Source organism: Coptis chinensis, chromosome 3 (genome assembly GCF_015680905.1).
Source record: "Coptis chinensis isolate HL-2020 chromosome 3, ASM1568090v1, whole genome shotgun sequence".
Taxonomy (NCBI): Eukaryota; Viridiplantae; Streptophyta; class Magnoliopsida; order Ranunculales; family Ranunculaceae; genus Coptis; species Coptis chinensis.
In genome coordinates, this window is record NC_141458.1 from 20,660,646 (window position 1) to 20,679,552 (window position 18,907).

At 38.4% G+C, this 18,907-nt stretch overlaps 4 protein-coding genes across 4 annotated transcripts; 2 read left to right on the top strand and 2 right to left on the bottom strand.

The window, feature by feature from the left end:
• On the bottom strand, positions 1-354 carry LOC147508544 (uncharacterized). The gene has a single exon (XM_086597243.1). It carries the CDS (start codon positions 352-354, stop codon positions 1-3), a length of 354 nt encoding a protein of 117 aa, XP_086453369.1.
• Positions 355-663: 309 nt separating this feature from the next.
• LOC147508545 (uncharacterized) lies at positions 664-1,206 on the bottom strand. The gene has a single exon (XM_086597244.1). It carries the CDS (start codon positions 1,204-1,206, stop codon positions 664-666), a length of 543 nt encoding a protein of 180 aa, XP_086453370.1.
• An 11,514-nt stretch (positions 1,207-12,720) lies between these two features.
• On the top strand, positions 12,721-18,907 carry LOC147508546 (uncharacterized). Its single transcript, XM_086597246.1, has 5 exons — positions 12,721-12,938; positions 17,495-17,816; positions 17,904-18,116; positions 18,201-18,293; positions 18,794-18,907. The coding sequence occupies exons 2-5, from the start codon at positions 17,502-17,504 to the stop codon at positions 18,905-18,907; spliced, it is 735 nt and encodes a 244-aa protein (XP_086453372.1). The 5' UTR covers positions 12,721-12,938; positions 17,495-17,501.
• Positions 13,489-17,051, top strand: LOC147508547 (uncharacterized). The gene is given in 8 exon segments (XM_086597245.1): positions 13,489-14,579; positions 14,582-14,597; positions 14,600-15,116; positions 15,201-15,259; positions 15,262-15,742; positions 15,959-16,082; positions 16,515-16,665; positions 16,750-17,051. Coding segments are annotated over 8 exon segments (2,673 nt in total). The 5' UTR covers positions 13,489-13,556.

Consider the following 18,907-nt stretch of genomic DNA (forward strand, 5'->3'; position numbering starts at 1 on the left):
TCAACGTCGATCACCCCTAATGCTCCATAGATGCTTGACAAGGTCGTTTTTAAGTCTATCATGCATAGTCTTTGATTGAACTCGTAGAGTCCCCTCAATGTAGTGTTCCCGAGTAGGTGGGATCTGTGGTTGCCTTTCTGGATCAGGAATGTACCTCCTTATTTCATAATTTTTATTCTTAGCTCCGATTATCATATTGTGCAATATGATACATATTCTGATAACAGTATCCATTGTCTCCACATGCCATAATTTGCAAGCTTTTACCAAAACCCCAAATTTAGATTGCAAAACCCCAAAAGCTCTTTCAATATCTTTCCTTGCAGCTTCTTGCATTATTGTGAACCACTTCATCTTTAGAGCATTAGGTTTTGAAATTGTTTGTATAAATGCCGCATAGTCAGGATAGATACCATCAACTAAATAATAACCCATATTATAGCTATGTTGATTTACATCAAAATAAACAGGTGGAGAAGTATCATTGATAACGTGCTTAAATACCAGTGAGTTGTCCAATATGTTGATGTCATTGTATGACCCTGACATCCCAAAAAAAGAATGCTATATCCACAGGTCTTCGGTTGCAACAGCTTCAAGAATAACAGATGGTTTTCCATAACAACCACTGTAAGCACCTTGCCATTTAGTTGGATAATTATGTCATTCCCAATGTATGCAATCAATGCTTCCCAACATACCCGGCCATCCACGTTTGGCAGAATGTGCAAGCAAATGTTTTGTATCTATAATATTTGGCCTTCGCAAGTAGACTAAATTGTACAATTTGATAATTGCAGCACAGAAATGCATCAACACCTGGTTTTTAGTTTGTTCGGAAATGTATAATTGATCGTCAATTTGATCAGCCACCGTACCATAACCAAGAATACACAAAGCTATAGCCACCTTGATCAGAGGATTTATCCCAGGTTTATCAGCATTGTTAAATTTAGGCTGAAAGTACTTAAAATGAGTATGAATATCGTTGAAGATGTGAAGGAATAAAGATTTTTTCATACGAAAGTGTTGTTTGAAATCCTCTTTCGGAAAAACAGGATGATCGACGAAGTAGTTGGCCTTTAAGATTTCCAAAGTCAAAGCATAGTTTCTATGTTTCACTTTTCGACCCTTCTTTGAACTACCATGTGGTGCCTTCGGAGCATGTACTTGTGCTTGTGCAAGTACAGTGAAATTGTGCTTCATAAAGGGAATGGCGTTAACAAATTCTTCATCAAGACTATCTACCGAGTCTTCCGCCGGGGAAGATGAAGAAGAAGACGACGATGAAGATGAAGATGAAGATGAAGATTGAAGAGGAAAAAACTCATACACTTCATGATCCATTTTTGGCAATGTGTGTGTGTTGTTTGTTGAGGATTGATGTGAAATGGTTGAGTTGTTTGATAAGAATATTTGGGTTAAGTGTATGTAAAATGAATAAGGAAATGAGTGTAGATATATGGATATAGAATTCCGATCGTTTTTTGCCCGTTGGAGCACGCGACAGTGGCAATGGCACACGACATTAGTAATGGCACAGAGTGCTGGTCTAAGTAAAAAAAAAAAAAAAAAAAAAAATTGGGGCGACATTACCACTGTCGCTCCGCATTCGAAATCCCAAATTTGCTTCCAAGGATACGGCTAGACAAGTGATGCAACCCAAATTTTCTTCTACCTAGAGTTGGATTTTCACAAAATTTCGAGTTTTAGATACAAATTTGGAGAATTTGGAAGGGGGTACTACCATCTAGAGATGCTCTAAGTATAGGAGAAAGTATAGTATTACTCCATATATAATACCATGAATAGTACTACTGCTATATAGTGGCAATTTGTTTTGTTTTTTTTTTTTTTTTTTTTTTTTGTTTTTATTTCCAAACATTTTAAAGCATTTCAATTCTGGTCAAAATAATAATAAATATATTATGTACTACAAAAGATGAGCAACGTGTGTAAATCTGGTGCATGCTCCATTATCTCTCGAAGAACATGGAAAGTTGGAAACGGAAAGGGAAGCACGATTACAAAATCATTTCTTTAACGTGCAAGAACTATTAGTTGTAAAGAGTGCATTTCATGTGCAAATTTGGTCCTATGCTGCCGCAACACGAATCTTCCTCCATTTTACATGCATTTCTTTGATAAAATGTGTCTACTAGCCACTGTTTTTCTACCGATGGACAAGTTTAACATTAGTTTCTTCGAGAAGACCAAGATCACAAGGCTGAAAGATAATATCCAATAGGATGTTAATCTCATATGGTTGATCAGTTGCACTCTAGTACATTCACACCTTATTGTTTACAATTAAAATCCAAAGAAGTCATGCTACTTACCGATCTCGAGCGACGGGTTTGAAGACAACAAAAACTGATACGTAGCATGGTTTGCATATTTATGTTAGTAAGAGCATTCTCAATGCAAGAAACAACTTGCAGAGGTGACTTTAAACTTTGGACAGGATGTCTGAATGTAAAAAAAACCAAAGAAACGCTTTAGATGGAATGAAACATTTGTCCGGAAGAAAAAAAAATCATTGAAAAAACACTCGAGATGGGATGAAACATCTTGACCGAACAAAAAAAAAACTTGAGATGGAATAAAAGGTTTCGTCTAAAGATCACAAGTCGGCAACTATCTCATGCAGCGAGTACTACCCTCATTATTACTTAATGAAAAACTACCATCATTGTCACCCTTACATTGGGATATTGTTTTTGGGTCGCAGTATTTACACCCCACTTTATGGGATTGGCACCCCTCCATTAATCATATAACAAATCACTTACAAGAAGAAGTTGTCGGGAAAAGGTAATGCCCACAACAAGGAGTTGCCGCGAGATAGCAAATCCATGGAAGGTTATTAACGTGAGTACTTTTTTGTTTTAAATTTTTTTTGATAGCCACTGCAAAGAAAAAGTCAGTTGTCGCGAGATGGTTGTGTTCACTACAATAGAGTCTTTGCGTGTATTAATTACCGAAACTCTTCTTCATCAACTTGATCACAAATTTTTCTTAGAGCGTATAACATGAAAATTTTTACCGCGAGATAGCAAGACTGCCTCGATTATACATTTTTTTTTCCATTGATTTGATGTTCTTGGAGCGTATGAAGAAAATCTCTAAAGAAGAAAGGTATCCATATCTCGAATGTATTAAAAATTTGTGAAAAAAAAAAAAAAATCATCTACGACAATGCGCTGCCGTGGAATGTGGGATCTCGCGGCAACCCAATATCATAGATTATGGGATCTCGCGGTAACTTAATGTCCTAGAATGTTGGCAACTCAATGTCATAGAATGTGAGATCTCACGGCAACTCACTGCTATTGAACTATCAGGCACGTGGGGTGTAAAAAGACATATAGGGAATAACCATTATTCATGTACCATTTTGTCAAAGAGGTGCCAATCCTGACCATAAAGTGGGGTGTAAATACCGTGACCCATTGTTTTTAGCTCATAAGGGTGACAAGTTGTTATTTGCCCTTAAAGTCACTTGCATTGGGAATGCTCTAAAGCTAGAATATTATTCTATGACAAGTCGCATCATGCAATCGTGTTCAAATCAGAAAAAGAACAAAATTTATTCAATCCAAGCTTACATGAATTAAACTATTTCGAATATGAAGTCATGAAGTTGATCATAATAGAAGATCATAGTATGAAGATCGACATAGTATATGAAGTCATGAAGAGTAGCTTAGTAGTTGGAACTTTTTTGCATAGAGGTAATGGGTAGTGATGAAGTGTTGTTGCATGGACTATGGACTATAGTTGCTTAAGGCTGTGTTTATTTAGTGGCAAACCTCTAGTGGGAAAATATTAGATTTGCCAGTGTTTTCCCACTAGAGCTTTGCCATGCTAATTTGTAATGGGAAAATTTCAGTTTGTTAGTGTTTGTTTGCAAAAATTTCTAGTGAAAAAATATGGGATTTGCCAGTTTTGCTAGTGTTTGTTTACATGGTTTTTTTCCCATAGCAAATAATATTTCAATTTTTTGTCATTATGCCTGGGATAAATTCTATTTCTATATTTTCCCATACTCGGATCACACACGCACATAAAATCATAGCAGCACACACACAAAATCACACACACACACAAAATAAAATAATACACACAAAAAATCACACACACACACACACACACACACACAACCCCATCGCACTGAAGCAGCAGGAGTAGTAGCCACCACCAGCAGGCAAGTAGGCAGAGGCAGCAACAGCAGTCACCAGCAGAACACTCCTCCACACTTCACACTACCTGCACTAGACCACCACACAATTCAACATGACCCAGCAACACCCAGCAGCAGCAGGTAGTCACCACCACACCACTAATCCAGCACACTCAACACACACACCACCAATCCAACATACCCACACACACACACACACACACACACACACACACACACTACCACCACCACCTGCCAGCACACACTCACATATACACACCACCTCCCATCACTCTCTCCAAGGAACCTCATACTAACTAAAGGTGAACTGTGTTGAATGTGAAGTTTCTATCCTAAATCTTAAGTTTCTATCTCCCGCAGCAAAGTCTGTTGCAAGAGCGGAAGAGGGCAAGGGAAGGAGTCGCTCGGCTGCAGTAAGATCTTCCAGCTGCTGCTTAAGCTCCCAGGCTATTTTCTTTTCAGCCAAGTCTCGGAGGCACTCAGAGGCGGCCTTCAACGACTGGTCCAAAGTAGCCCGGGCAGCAACCTCCCCTGCTTCCTTTTGACTCTCCATTCAAGCTTCAAAGTCAGCCACCTGTTTGCGGTGAGCCTCTTCAGCAGACTGCATATCTTTGTGAGACTTCAGAGCTGTGAGACGAGGGTCATCGCGCTCTTTCTCCAATCGGACATACCGCGCTTTCCACCCTTCATGACCATGGATCTTTTGTTTCACCATTTCCAGGGTGTCCAGAGTGCTGGTTAGACCACGGATGACATATCCAATATCCAAGCTCAGCTGAACAAATAAGGACAACTAGATGAGTTCAAGTAAAAAAGCAGAAGGCCGGGCAATAAGAGCAAAAGTCACACCTTTTCTCATCCTGAATAGATGGAGGCATGGTGGGAGGCAAAGGTGCCAGAGTCGCCATAGGCCTGGTCTCTGGGGAGGTGGGGGCTGAAGAATAGTGTGGCGGCCACCACAGGGTTATCCAAGGCAGAATCTCGAGTGGTGACCGCGCGATCCCGAGCCCTAAACTCTGGATGCCAGACTTCAGGCCTAGTTAGAACAGGATCCTTACCAGGGTGACGTGCGGGAGCCACAGCCCGCTGAGCAAGTGTTGGAGGGGTAGAAGGGGAAGCGGTAGTCACCGCAGTCTTGCACTTCTTATCGGGTGGCCCCTTTGTAGCAGGGTCAGCAGGCTCGTCATCTGAGTTGATGTCCCAAAGTTTTAACTTGCTAATGTCCATGGTTGTTGAGTGCAGAGGGGAGTGGGGGTCGGTGCCTTCAAAATCGCCTTCCCAGTCAGCGAGGGAAGAATATGGGACGGGGGTGTCTTCTAGGGTGGAAGGGGAAGTGTCATGGGTATGGCTGTGAAGCTGAGAAGCCGCCGCTCATTTGGCAACTACCTACGTATTTGAAATCTTCTTAGTGTAACCAAACCTCCTTTTCTTGGCTTTGGGCGGTGAGGGTTTGGGTAACCTCTCCTTAGGCAGTGGTAGATGATAAAAAGGGCCCTGGTATTTGTCAAAGTCCTTAAGAATAGGGTCTAGGAGGAGAGGGGTACCTTTGTCGAGATCAATATCGAGAACATCGCATTGGGCATCGCGGAGCCTTTGGAAGATCTCTGAAGAAACACCGGCGCATATCTAGGACTGAGAATCAAATTTCCAACCTGTGTCAAAGAAAATTAAGCATGTCACTAATAAGATCGGTAAGAAGTTACATGAGCGGATAAGTTACACTTACCACTCTGGAGGAAGCGATAATGCCTTAGAGAAACTTCGGGAGGTATGTCCACTGAAAGAAAGCTCCCCGACACATACAACAGATAGTGGTGCCACACTTTGTCAGAAGTAGTGAGGCAAAGAACAAATGACTTCTTCTGCGGACGAACACTGTATATGACTGATAGCCTACACTCCCAAACTTGGTGCTCTTCTTTATATTATAGTGAGCGATTATGTCACGGAGTTGGATTTTGGGGGAATTTATCTTGTTATAGTGGCTAGCAGCATACATTACCCGCTAGAAGTTGTCGATGCCTTGACATGGCGGAATGTTGAAGTGATTGCACACCTCCACGTCTAGCAAAGACAAGGGAAAACAAAGGTCGACCACTATTTGGCCTACAGTAGTGACCAGATACCCCGGGTGCGGTTAGACCAGGGGGGAAATGGGTGACGCCAGGCATGTGTTCTAAGATCACGTCATCTGGGATGCCGTAAGCAGCCTTGACCGCGTCTAGGTTAGGTCTACGATAGTACAAAGGAGGAGAAGGAAGGTTATGCTGTCTCCCCGAAGTGGAGGCGACCACGGTGGGACTACCGCTTCCCGAAGTGGAGGAGTCTGGGGACTTAGACCTAGCAGGGATTAGGCTATTAGACCTAGACCTAGACTTTGGAGACTCCGATCCATCAGATCTGGCGGCGGATGAACTCGCCAAATCAGAATCAGACATGATTGAAAACAACACCAAATATAGATACAAGAAAGAAACATATCTAAATGGCAAGTGTGTAGATATCAAAAAGTGCTGAAAACTACTCAAAAGAATATGGAAAGTGATGAAAGAGAAGAGGGAGAAAATAATGAACTTGATGTGTGAAGCAGCAACGATCGAAAGGGGAGAAGGCCTAGATACGAATGAGAATGGAAGATTAGTGGGGATATCACTGGAGAGAAGGAATATGGTGGAAGGGTTGAGTGAGACAGAAAGAGAGGAGTGAAGAAGAAACTGGTTTGGAGGTTTAGTAGAGTGAAGGAGGAAATGAAGAGGTGGTAGAAGAAAAGGAGAAAGTTTGAGCAGGATTTGAAATGTCAGGGGTACAAAGGTAATTTCCGAGATGCTAAAATCAAAAAGCCAGAAAAAGGGACCAGATGATGAACGACGCGTGGATCATGAAAATCAAAAAGCCAAATTCTGCATATGCTCATGACATGTGCCAGGGGGGAAAGTACGCATGCAGATCAAGGTCGAACACGTGATTGTAGAGAGAGAGAGAGAGAGCATATATCGGCATGAAGATATTAGAAGGCGAAGGGATCGTGGAACTAGAGGACAGTGTGGTTCTCGGTCCCCCGAACTAGACTCTCGATACCGTCCCAGGAACCGAGAGGGGGCATCTGTGTCAGCCTAATTTAGGACCTATAAAAGGTGACATGTCTTCTAGCCCTGGGGGGGGGGGGGTGGAGTAAGGGAAGAGAAACATGTAGTACTGGATCAAGTCTGTGAAACCCTAAAGGGACATGGGCATCAGAGGGACATGTGACAGAGGAGGGTCTTTGTGACCTAGCGGAGCGTATGATAAGGGAAGAGGGACATGAAACACTATAACAAGTCCACGGAACCCCTAAAGTGATAGGTGGAAAGGCAGCGATCACAGGATAGAGGGAAAGATCAACGAACAAGGAGAGAGGAAGGGCACTATAAAGAGAAAAGGGAGGAGAAAAAGAAAGGAGAGATAAGGAACATCACAATAAAGACTAGTAAGTTCATAAGGTAGAAATTTGGTTCATACAAAAACATTTTGTATTATATTGTTGTCAGCTTCCAACACAACAGTTGCATGAGAAAGATGTTTCCAGTATGATTGTTCTTGCTGGTAGAGCTCTATAATCCTCTCTCTAGTATCCTTTATTTTCAGTTGGGTAGATTCACTCACTGGTTCTGAAATAAAAGATGTGATCGAGGAGAGATTCAGAGGCTTTTATTTGGGAGAAAATATTGCCAAACACTTTCCTATTTCATATTCTGAGAGATGATCTGAGAAGCTTAAACTTAGAATTGAGAACAAAAGAAGGGGATCCAGGAGAAGGATTGATCCAGCAATTTTTAATAACTCCTTCACAAGATGCATCCCGACTCCACATATCGTGAAATCTAATAAAACGGTTTTGGACCGCTATCTTCAGCCTAGTCATATAAAGAGCAATAGCAACATGATCAGAACAATTTGAGCAATATGAGAAACATTGGCCATAGGAAACAAGTCAAGCCATTCCACATTTGCAATTGCCCGATCCAATCTCTCTAATATCACTACACCATTTTTCGCAATTAGGAACGGTGATAAATTGGGTTTGAAACGGATAAAGTGTGTTCCTGGATGGGAACACTTCAAAGGTGTTCCAATACTTTAAAATAGTTCCCTTTTAATAAAAGTAAATGGTTTTGACCTATCTCAACTGCAGCCCTAAAAGAGGCAACAGTTAACCAACTCGGCGAATTATCTTCTGATGCTGAAAAAATGATTAAAAAGTTAACACTTTCAATTAGTGGGAACACTTCAAAACACAACCGTTCAGCTCCAACTTTTCATTTCATTTTTGTTTTTTTTTTTTTTACTAAAACTAGGGTTTCAGATCGCCTCCAACTTTTCTCCTTGACGCATCCTCATTTCTCAATCTCACTCTTAACTTGGTCAATCAAGTAATATTTCTATCAATCTCACTCTTAATATTTCAAGCGATCTCACTCTTTATTAATCTGATTAATTTCGAATCAAATTAACTCAAATCATGAATTAATTGTTTCTTCAATTCATAAATCAAAATTGTTTGATTCATTCAAGTTCGCTTCATTGATAACTTCGGTGTTTCGATGTATTTTTTAGCAATTTTTCTATAAGATTGCTCTATATTTTGAAACTAAATTAACTGAGGTGTTTTAATGTTCTTTGAATTGGTTACTTAAAAATGTGTTTGTTATTAATTAATGTGGTGTTAATTGAACTATTTAGTTATTAGCATGTCAAACATTTTTTGCTTGACCTGATATTTGAATGATTTTTGCAAAGTTCCATATTTCCATATTCAATATCCTTATTTGCTTGACTTGATATTTGAATACTTTGTGCTTCATTATATAAAAAAAAGAAAAAAAAAAAAAAAAAAAGCAACAATGCTTGTATGTAGGTGGTACAAATATAGGTTATGGTTACAAATTAGTCTTTTCGATTATTTCGTGCTTTATAATTTCAAGTTCCATTTTCAGAATGTCAACCCTACTTGACAAATCATGGATGTCCAAACCTAGGGGCAGTGATGAGTATATAAAAGGAGTAGAATTGCAAAGTTGATCTTGATACAAATTTGGTTATAGTGAACATGGAAACATTTAAGGGAAGTGATAGGGTTATATACTAAAGGCATTACTTTTGTATTAACTCTAATTCTTTATATTTTGAATGAGAATCATATGGGCAAATGTTATGTATATTATATATGTTATTAGTTATATGCATGTGTCTAATACTTTATGCTGTAGATGATATGATGTGAACACACAAAAAATCATATCATTAGTACCTTATAAAGTATAAGTAATCATTCACAACCTAGATAGATTTGGACAAACCATTAGTACGGTTGTAGTATAATCTATGGTATTAGTCTATCTTGACTATATGATTACACTATTACATTTTGTGTGTATTGAACAGGACCAAGTGAGGTTGTTTTTCTTATCTTTTATCTTGATATATAAAACAGAACAAAATCATATCATTAGTTATTATGGATGCTTGTCCTCCCATAATCCGATATAATATGGTATTAGTCTACTTACATGCATTGTACATTGCTTTAAATCATCAATGAGTGAGATTCATTTGTGAATCAACAAACTCGATAGATTGGGTAATGACATTGTATGTAAGGTGTGCTGCTGATTATAGAAGGAATCCGTGTCCCGCAAGAAGTCGGGTTGATGATGTCCCCTTGAGGAGCTAAAAAAGATAGTCATGTAAACCCTACAGGTGGATTTATTCCGACATGACAATGAGGTTGGGTGGTACTACTCAAGGACATAAGAAGTTGATTAATGTAGTTGTCAATAACTTGACTTAATCAATGGACATTCGATATCTTAAACACGGGGAGATCAATGAGAATATAATATGGAGCCCATAAATGCTGACATGTAATTTGGGATTAGGGCAGTAGTGCAACAATGGCCTTTAGTGGAATAAGTCATTTGTTTACGGACTTGGGCTGTGTGTTCGGGCGAACATGGGAAGCCCAAGCCCGTCAGGAGGCCCAACCCTAATTTCTCCTCATGGTCCCTGTTGTAGCCTATAAATAGAATACTCTCTCTCTCTCTGGCCAAAATTGACTATTCATTGTTATGAAAAAGAGGCAAGAAAAGTAGATCTGAATTCGTTTCTAATCTTGAGAGAAAGAAAGGGATTGGTAGATCATTGCCCACACAACGTCTAATCTGTTCTAAAGGAATACAATAGAAGATCAAGAGGTTGATTGTTGATTCGGATTCATAAAGCTTGGATTCTCAGAGTTATCAAAACCGGATCTAAAAGGTATGTTCTCTATCCAAATCGTGGACACCCATTGATTTCTCTGCGCGTGGTGTTCACAGTTTGTAGAAATATTTGCATTATGAATAACGGTTCGTACAGGAAGGAACGGAGAAGAGGACGAGCCTTTCATTTTAGCATCTCATGCATACCGAGTGTTCTACTCTAAGGATCCATTGAGGCCCGGATGGTTTAATGTTTTCTTTGCACCTAAATCAATGACTAAGGATGTCGATGCACTTGAAGTTCCTATTCAGTTACACTTCACCATTGGCGAGAATGAAAGCTTAGGATGTTAATAGGATGGTCTATTGTTTGCTACTTTAACCAAAATTTTCATAATGCTTTAATGGATTCTGGTGGTTCATTGTTCACCTTGTATAGTTAATATGACTGTTACCTTCTTGTTGGTTTTCATAATTATTAAAGACAATTTAATTGTTGGTTAATGTTTTTATCATTATCTAATTTCCTTTATGTGTTTTCTATATCTTTATTGGTGCTTAATGTTTTTTTTTGTATAATTGTCCATGAAATTTGCGTACATATTGTATACCTATTAATATGCAGTGCTGATTTGTATGACCAGTATAATGGATATTGAGTTTGATTCACATGGTCAACTTGTTGGCGAGAATTCAGGGAAACTTGCTTCAAAAAGTGGAGATTTGGTGCGCACTCATACTCCCATTACTTTTAAGGATTGGCGTAAAGCCAAAGAGCTAGGTGGTGGGAAATGACTTATGGGATCTTATAAAGGTAATGCTATTTTCAAATTATCTGTAGATATATTTTATAGATGTAATCGCCATTTTTACAAGTTGATTGTATTGAACTTACGCTGAAGAATATAATCTTCCTTTATGGTACAAACTGAGATGGCTTAAAGGCTTGAAAGAACCATTTAGGAAGTACAAGGGAAAGTTGAGAAAAAAGTATTTTGACACTTGTGACACAAATGAGGTGAGGTTGAACAATGTTCCTGATGGTATAAGAAGAGAAGATTGGGCTGATTTTGTAGCTTACGAAGCCACCGCTACAACAATGAACATTTGGGAAACTAATGCTAAAAACAGGCAAGAATTGGATGTTTATCATACAAGTGGCAGACATGGAAGTGCTAGGGTAGCACATATGATGGTATGGAAGTTAATAGAAAACTTCGATTTTTTTTTTCCCTCTCCATTAAAAATGTATCTAAATTCTTTTATGTATGCATCATCAAAATGCAGAATAAAAATAGGAAAGCAAGTGCAAAACCTGTGACCAGAGTTGATGTTTGGAGTGAAACACATACTTGTAAAGATGGTTCAACATTGAAAATTGTCGCTCCAATCATGGTAAGTTCATTTGCACGTATATATTGCTTGTTTTACCTTTTACTAAAACTTTAAATTGTGTATGATATTTTACTAATCTATAATTTTGCAGGGACAAGTCAAACGGTTGAATTCTGCTCAAACTGAAGAGGACTCTCAAGACATACTCCAAGACCCATTGACCAAAGTTCTTGGTCCCGACAAGGGAGGTCGTACTCGAGGTGTTGGATCTACTGTTTCACGAACACAAGTCTTAGCATTAATTCCTGCTCAAGAGAAGTTGGCTGAACTAGAAAAGGAAAGAAATGTTAAAGACCAAACTATTAAGGTCCTCAAGTCTGATGTGGAGTATCTCAAAAGTACTGTAGCTGACATCAAGGTATGTGCCATTAGAATCTTAGGTTTCTTTTTTCACATAAGTACATGTATTCAATTACTTTAGTTAAATGACATGAATGTCTTTTTTTCTTTTTTTTTAGGATTGGTGTACTAGAAACCAGCATGGAAGTTCTTGTTCCCAACATGAGGCAGCTAGTACTGCATCTATGGCTGCAACTCCAGCTCCAAATGATTGTACCTTTTCCAATAATGTCTTATACAGACTATTAGATAGTCAAAGGAAAGTCGCAGCCCATGGACAAGTGATTGTACACACTACTAAAAAACAGTGATTTTATATCGGTTATAAAATCTCTTAATATCGGTTGTAAGTAAAACCGATATAATAATCCCCTCCAAAATATCTGATATCGGTTCCAGTTTTGTAATATCGGTTTCAAATTTCAAATATCGGGCGCATCAGAATCGATATATTAATTTTGCAATTTCATATCACAAAATTGAAACCGATACAATTAGTTTGTTATATTTAATATCGGGCTGACTCATGTGCTATGATAACCTCTCTCAAATATGTTATATCACTTAAAATCATAGGCGGGATACAACGCCGAAAGTTTTGAGTCTCCCGCTTAAAACGGAAATTGAAGACATCTTTCTTCTCGCAGCCCACAATACTTCAAACATCAAAATAGAAACTTCTTGCTCAAAAGTAGACATCTTTCTTCTCCAAAGTTGCGACTTTCCTTCTTTTCTTTTGCAGTGCTTTGGTGTATTTCCCTGTGGTAATTTTTCTTCCTCTTTTGCAGTGTTCTTGTTTTTGTGAATATCTTTGTGTTTACTCAATTGTGCATCATGTCGGTTGCTAAACATGGTTGGGGTTTGTTTTAGTTTTCAATATAATATGTAAATATTGTGTTTTTTTCTGGGTTCTTGCTAGAGTCATAGTTTTGGGTGTGAATCTATTAGTTAATGAAACTTTGAACTTTGATGCTCAGTTGTTTGACTAAATGTTTGTTTAGAATGTAAATTAAAGTGTGGCTTACGTTTTTTGCATCAATTAAATTTAAAGTAGGTAGCTTCATTTCCATTGTCTAGCTTAGAACCACACTAGTTACCAAATCTGCTGGAAACTTAACTTATCTATGATGCATTAAGCTACCTTACTTCCAGTTCTAAACATTTTCTTTGTATTTTAATAGGAATGATTTAAAACAAATCTTGAAGTAGACTTTATTATTTTCCAGTTTTGTTTTGTGTATTTGCTTAAATATACCGATTTTTTATAAGTTGTACATGTGTTTTTTTACATAATATTGGCATTGTTAGGAAAATTCTTAGGTAATTAGGCAATGTCTTTCTGATTATTTCTTGTCTCTAGCATTTTATTGTGCTATTCAGAAATGGACAAGTTTTGGATGTCGTTGAATCGGTTTACTACTGCATACGAGAAAGGGGTTGAAAGTTTTATGACGTTTGCCAAAAAGAAGTTTGGTGAACATAATCCCATGCCATGTCCATGCAAAACATGTGGGAATCTCAATAAATTTGTGGCTAAGGATGTTGAGTTCCATCTGTTTTACCATGGTGTTGATGGAAGTTATACCAAATGGATATGGCATGGAGAAAAATCTCCTGGTCAAGCTCCCTCGAGTGTGCCTTTAGATAGGCCCACCCATCACCATTTTGGGAGTGAAGCCCTAGGTGATGATGCACTCGCAGATGATACCACACCCCCAGATGATGCTGCAAGCACAATAAAATTGGCTCAGACCGCTTGTGACCAGTATTCATCTAATCCCGAAAAGTTTCAGAAAATTCTTGAAGAGGCTGAGGAACCTTTATACAAAGGTTGCCCAAAGTTCACCAAATTATCTGCGGTTGTTACATTGTTTAATGAGAAAGCAAGGAGTGGGTGGTCTGACATAAGCTTTTCACGGTTGCTGAAAATCATTGGAGATATGCTACCTGATGATGATAATTTACTACCCCGAAGTATGAGAGAGGTAAAAAAGACATTGTCTGTGTATGGGATGAGCTATGAGAAAATAGATGCCTGTCCGAATGATTGTGTGCTTTATAGAAAGGGATCTGATAATGAGAATAAAACTAATTGCCCTACTTGTGGTGAGTCAAGATACAAAGTGAATAAGAACCTGACTGAGCAACATAAAGGGGTCTTGGCAAAAGTTCTGTGGTATTTTCCACCTATCCCTAGGTTTAAGAAATTGTTTCAGTCGGTACAGACATCAAAACATATGACTTGGCACACTGACAAGAGAGAGGTTGATGATAAGTTATGCCACCCAGCTGACTCCCCCGCATGGAAGTTGGTAGATGATAAATGGCCAGAGTTTGGCCAAGAGCCAAGAAATTTAAACTTGGCACTTTCAGCAGATGGGGTCAATCCGCGTGGCTCAATGAGCAAAGCAAGTATAGTTGTTGGCGATAATGTTAGTCACTTACAATCTCCCACCTTGGTTGTACATGAAAAGAAAGTTTGTTATGTTAACGATGTTGATTTCAGGTCCACGACAACCTGGAAACGACATTGATGTTTACTTACAGCCACTAATTGATGACTTAAGAACACTGTGGGATACAGGGGTTAAAGCTTATGATGCTTATCGACAAGAGGCTTTTACATTAAGAGCTGTATTGTTGTGGACTATTAATGATCTCCCTGCATATGGTAATTTATCTGGTTGTGTTGTAAAAGGCTATCATGCTTGTCCCGTATGTGGTGAAGAGACACAATCGTGTAGATTAAAACATTCAAGGAAGAATGTATACATGGCCCATAGAATGTACCTTCCAGAAGATCATCCCTTTCGGAAACAGAAAAAAGCATTCAATGGTGAGCAAGAGCTTCGATCAGCACCTATTCCTTTGACTGGTGAGAAAGTGGCAGAAAAGGTTGATGGAATCAAAACCTTGTGGGGGAAACCAATACAAAAAGAGAAGCCCAAGAAAAAGAAAAATAAATCAAAAAGGTCAACTCCATTAAAGAGGAAGCGGATGGAAGATGTTAGTGATGATGGTGCTAGAATTTGTTGGAAGAAGAAGTCAATTTTCTTTAACCTCATCTACTGGGAGTACTTGCTTCTTCGCACAACTTGGATGTGATGCACATAGAGAAAAATGTTTGTGAGAGTCTTATTGGAACCTTGCTGAATATTCCAGGCAAAACAAAGGATGGACTGAATAGTCGTCTTGATTTGCAGGAGATGGGTTTAAGGGATGAATTGGTACCTGATGTAAGTGAAAAGAAAGCGTACTTACCACCAGCTTGTTACTCATTATCCAAAGAAGAGAAATTTAGTGTGTGTGAAACATTGCATAAGTTAAAAGTTCCAGATGGATACTCATCGAATTTTAGAGCATTGGTTTCTATGCAAGACTTGAAGTTGGGGGGTATGAAATCTCATGATTGTCATGTGTTGATGCAGCAATTACTTCCTGTGGCTATACGATCGGTGTTACCAAAACATGTGAGGATTGTACTTATCAAATTCTGCTCATTTTTCCATGAATTATGTGCGAAGGTAGTAGATGTTCTTAGATTGCTTGAAGTTCGGAAGAATCTGTGGTCACCTTGTGTTTGCTAGAAAAATATTTCCCAATCGCCATTCTTTGATGTTATGGTTCATTTAACCGTCCCATCTTGTTCGAGAAGTCCAGCTTGGTGGTCCCGTTTGCTTTCGATGGATGTATGGATTTGAGAGGTATTAAGAACATTAAATATTCTTCTAATATTATTACTAATTTAAATTATTTAAAGTAAAGAGTGGTTTCTGTGTTTTAGGTATATGTCGGTGTTAAAAGGTCAAGTAAGAAATCGTTACCGTCCAGAAGGTTGCATGGCGGAATGTTATATTGCCGAGGAAGCGGTTGAGTTTTGTAGTGAGTTCTTCTCTGGATTGGATGCAGTTGGAATTTCTCCCATTGAAAATAACACACCCTCGAAATTGTGGATCGGAAAGAATCCTCCGTGAGGTGATTTTATTGCAGTGATGTTAAGTCCTTGGAGCAAGCACATTGCTATGTATTGCACAATACAAGTGTTGTTCAGCCATATATTGAGTAATTATACTTTAACTATTTGACTTACAAATTTTACGCTTTACTCTAATTCTTTATGGAAATTTTAGAGCTAACCATGCGGTTCGTATGGAAAATTATTAGGAGACACATGAACCACTTAAAGAAAACATTTCCCCGACAGTCCAAAGTTTAGAAATGGTTACAAGATGAACATAATCGTTCTTTTAGTTCTTGGCTCAAAAACGAGGTAACAATTGTCAACAGTAAAACATGTTTTGTGTCTATTTAATAAATGTAGCTAACATTTTTAAGGACAGGTTTTTGAAGATCGGCGCGTCTCTGGTAACAAAATCTCAGAAATCTTGAGATGGGTATCACAAGGTCCCCGTATACATGTAATGAAATATCATGGTTACACAATTAATGGCTGTCATTTTACCACAAAGGATCGTGATGCTTCAAGTGTCAGTCAGAATAGTGGTGTTAGTCTAGTGGCCACTGCAATGCATGTCTCTAGTGCAAAGGATAAAAATCCTGTTTTCTGCTAAGCAGGATACTATGGTGTTATTGAGGAAATATGGTTGATTGATTATGGTCATTTCAAAATCCCAGTGTTCAAGTGTGATTGGGTTGACAACAAGAATGGCTTTAAGGTTGATGAGTTGGGTTTCACCATAGTTGATCTTTCTAGAATTGGCTATAAATCCGATTCTTTCATTTTAGCCTCCCAAGCAAAGAAAGTCTTCTATGTACCTGATCCAGTCAATCAGAAATGGTCCATTGCTCTAGCAGCTCCTCAAAGAACCTATCATGCTGATGACAATGAAGAAGACCTCTTTGATCTTTGGCATTGAAGATCATACCGATCTGAAGTAGTGCATTATGATGAACCTTTGGATGCTTGTAAATGAATCGAGAAAATGTACACACGTGAAGATGTTGAGGGGATTTGACCGACAATGATATTTAAGTGATAGATCTTTTGCATGGTGCTACTATTTAAATCTGTTTTTTGTCTTATGATCTTTTTTTTTTTGTTTGTTTTGAAAATTGATGCCAAAGACATGTAATCGATTACTATGTATGGTAATTCGATTTTTGTGTAAGTGTCTTTTGTTCCTATATATTTCTGCGGTGCATTGTTGTACTATGTTTATTCATACTGTTATGCTCGCATTGCATTGTTGTACTATGTTTATTCATACTGTTATGCTCGTGCATTGTTCGTATCATGTTGAACTTACCTATTCTAGGCCATGCACAATATATTTATTGATATGTATGGTTTTTTTCATAGCATAGTAATGGATCCAGAAAGGAATGGTGAATCACAGGACAACAGAAGTAATGTTGATCAACCCCACATTCAGAAAAAAAGGAAAGCTAGTAGGGGGACAACTGTAATGCTTGAGATGACCAAGAATTGGGATGGAAAGGTAATTACTGTTGAGTATGATAAAAAAGGTAGGCCTACACCACGAGCAGTACGCAGGAAGATAGCTGGTTATGAAGGGGCTTTGGCAAGAGTAATGGTCCCACTTAACGCGTTTAGTGATTGGCGCAAACTAAAAGATTTTTGGGGAGGGCAATTGGAAAAAGATTTATGGGCTACAATGCAGGTAAAGAAATATGCGCTTTCTGGCCTGTTATTTATATATTTTAGAATGAATTTTCTGCGGGCTTACCATTTAATTCATTTGATATAGACGAGATTTGTGTTGGATCCAAATACGAGGGGTCAAGTTATATCTGATATTGGCCTCAAGTGGAGGACATTTAAGACAACTCTGACTACTAAGTACATACTTCCATTCAAAGATGATCTCGAACTACTTGTGGCGCCACCTACAAAGTATAAATATCTTGACATAATGGTTTGGACTGCATTTGTGCAATCAAGGTTGACCCCGGAGTTCCAGGTATATATCTACTTCTTTTGTCTGTTAATGTATTTTAGATATATATACATATGTTAATGTCTTTTCTTCTTTGGAATTTTTAAGGAGTTAAACTTGCTACAATCTGAAAGGCAATCCAATAATGTGTATACACACCGACTGAGCAGATCAGGCTATGTGGATCTTGAAGAAGATATTGTAAGTACATTTAGTAAATACTATTTTAAGTAGTTTCTTACGTTCAAACTAAACTAACTTAGATGTCTAATTGTGTTGTTATGGTTCATGTGTAGAAAAAAAAAAATCCATAGAGATGAGGCATTTTGTTGATCATGAAGATAGGAGTGTCAAATGGAAATTGGCTCGTCAAAACAAAAACGGCCGAATATTCAAATGGCGCCACAAGGGAAGTAATAGGAAAAATTGTAAGTTTCCATTGTCAACTGTTTTGGACTTTTGTAAGATTTCCCAAGGTTGTGGCGTATCAAACGCCTTTAACTATAGCTTGCGGTCCGAATTCTTCCCAACCTGTTCCATCAGTGTTAATTTTTATGGTTTGAGCAGTAGGTGGTTTCCACTGATTGCTCTTAATTTGCGGGGCAGTAGGAAGACTGCCTTTGCATGCCCATACATCAAGCTATTTTTATATCACCTGTATACATATGGCTCGGGATTCACTGGTTTCATTATTATTGTAGGATGATCTGAAAAAGCAAGTAGATGAGGGGATTGTAGTGACTGAGGGAAGCAATGATGTTCTTGCTATGGCTTTGGGTACCCCGGAGCAATCGTATGGCGAAGTTAGAGGCTAA

Bases quoted from the DNA above. Each gene is read 5' to 3' on its own strand.
- LOC147508544 (XM_086597243.1), bottom strand. From the start codon at position 354: ATGAAGTGGTTCACAATAATGCAAGAAGCTGCAAGGAAAGATATTGAA.
- LOC147508545 (XM_086597244.1), bottom strand. From the start codon at position 1,206: ATGAAGCACAATTTCACTGTACTTGCACAAGCACAAGTACATGCTCCG.
- LOC147508546 (XM_086597246.1), top strand. From the start codon at position 17,502: ATGGATCCAGAAAGGAATGGTGAATCACAGGACAACAGAAGTAATGTT. The intron at 17,817-17,903 runs GTAAAGAAATAT...CATTTGATATAG, and splicing joins ATTTATGGGCTACAATGCAG to ACGAGATTTGTGTTGGATCC. The intron at 18,117-18,200 runs GTATATATCTAC...GGAATTTTTAAG, and splicing joins GGTTGACCCCGGAGTTCCAG to GAGTTAAACTTGCTACAATC.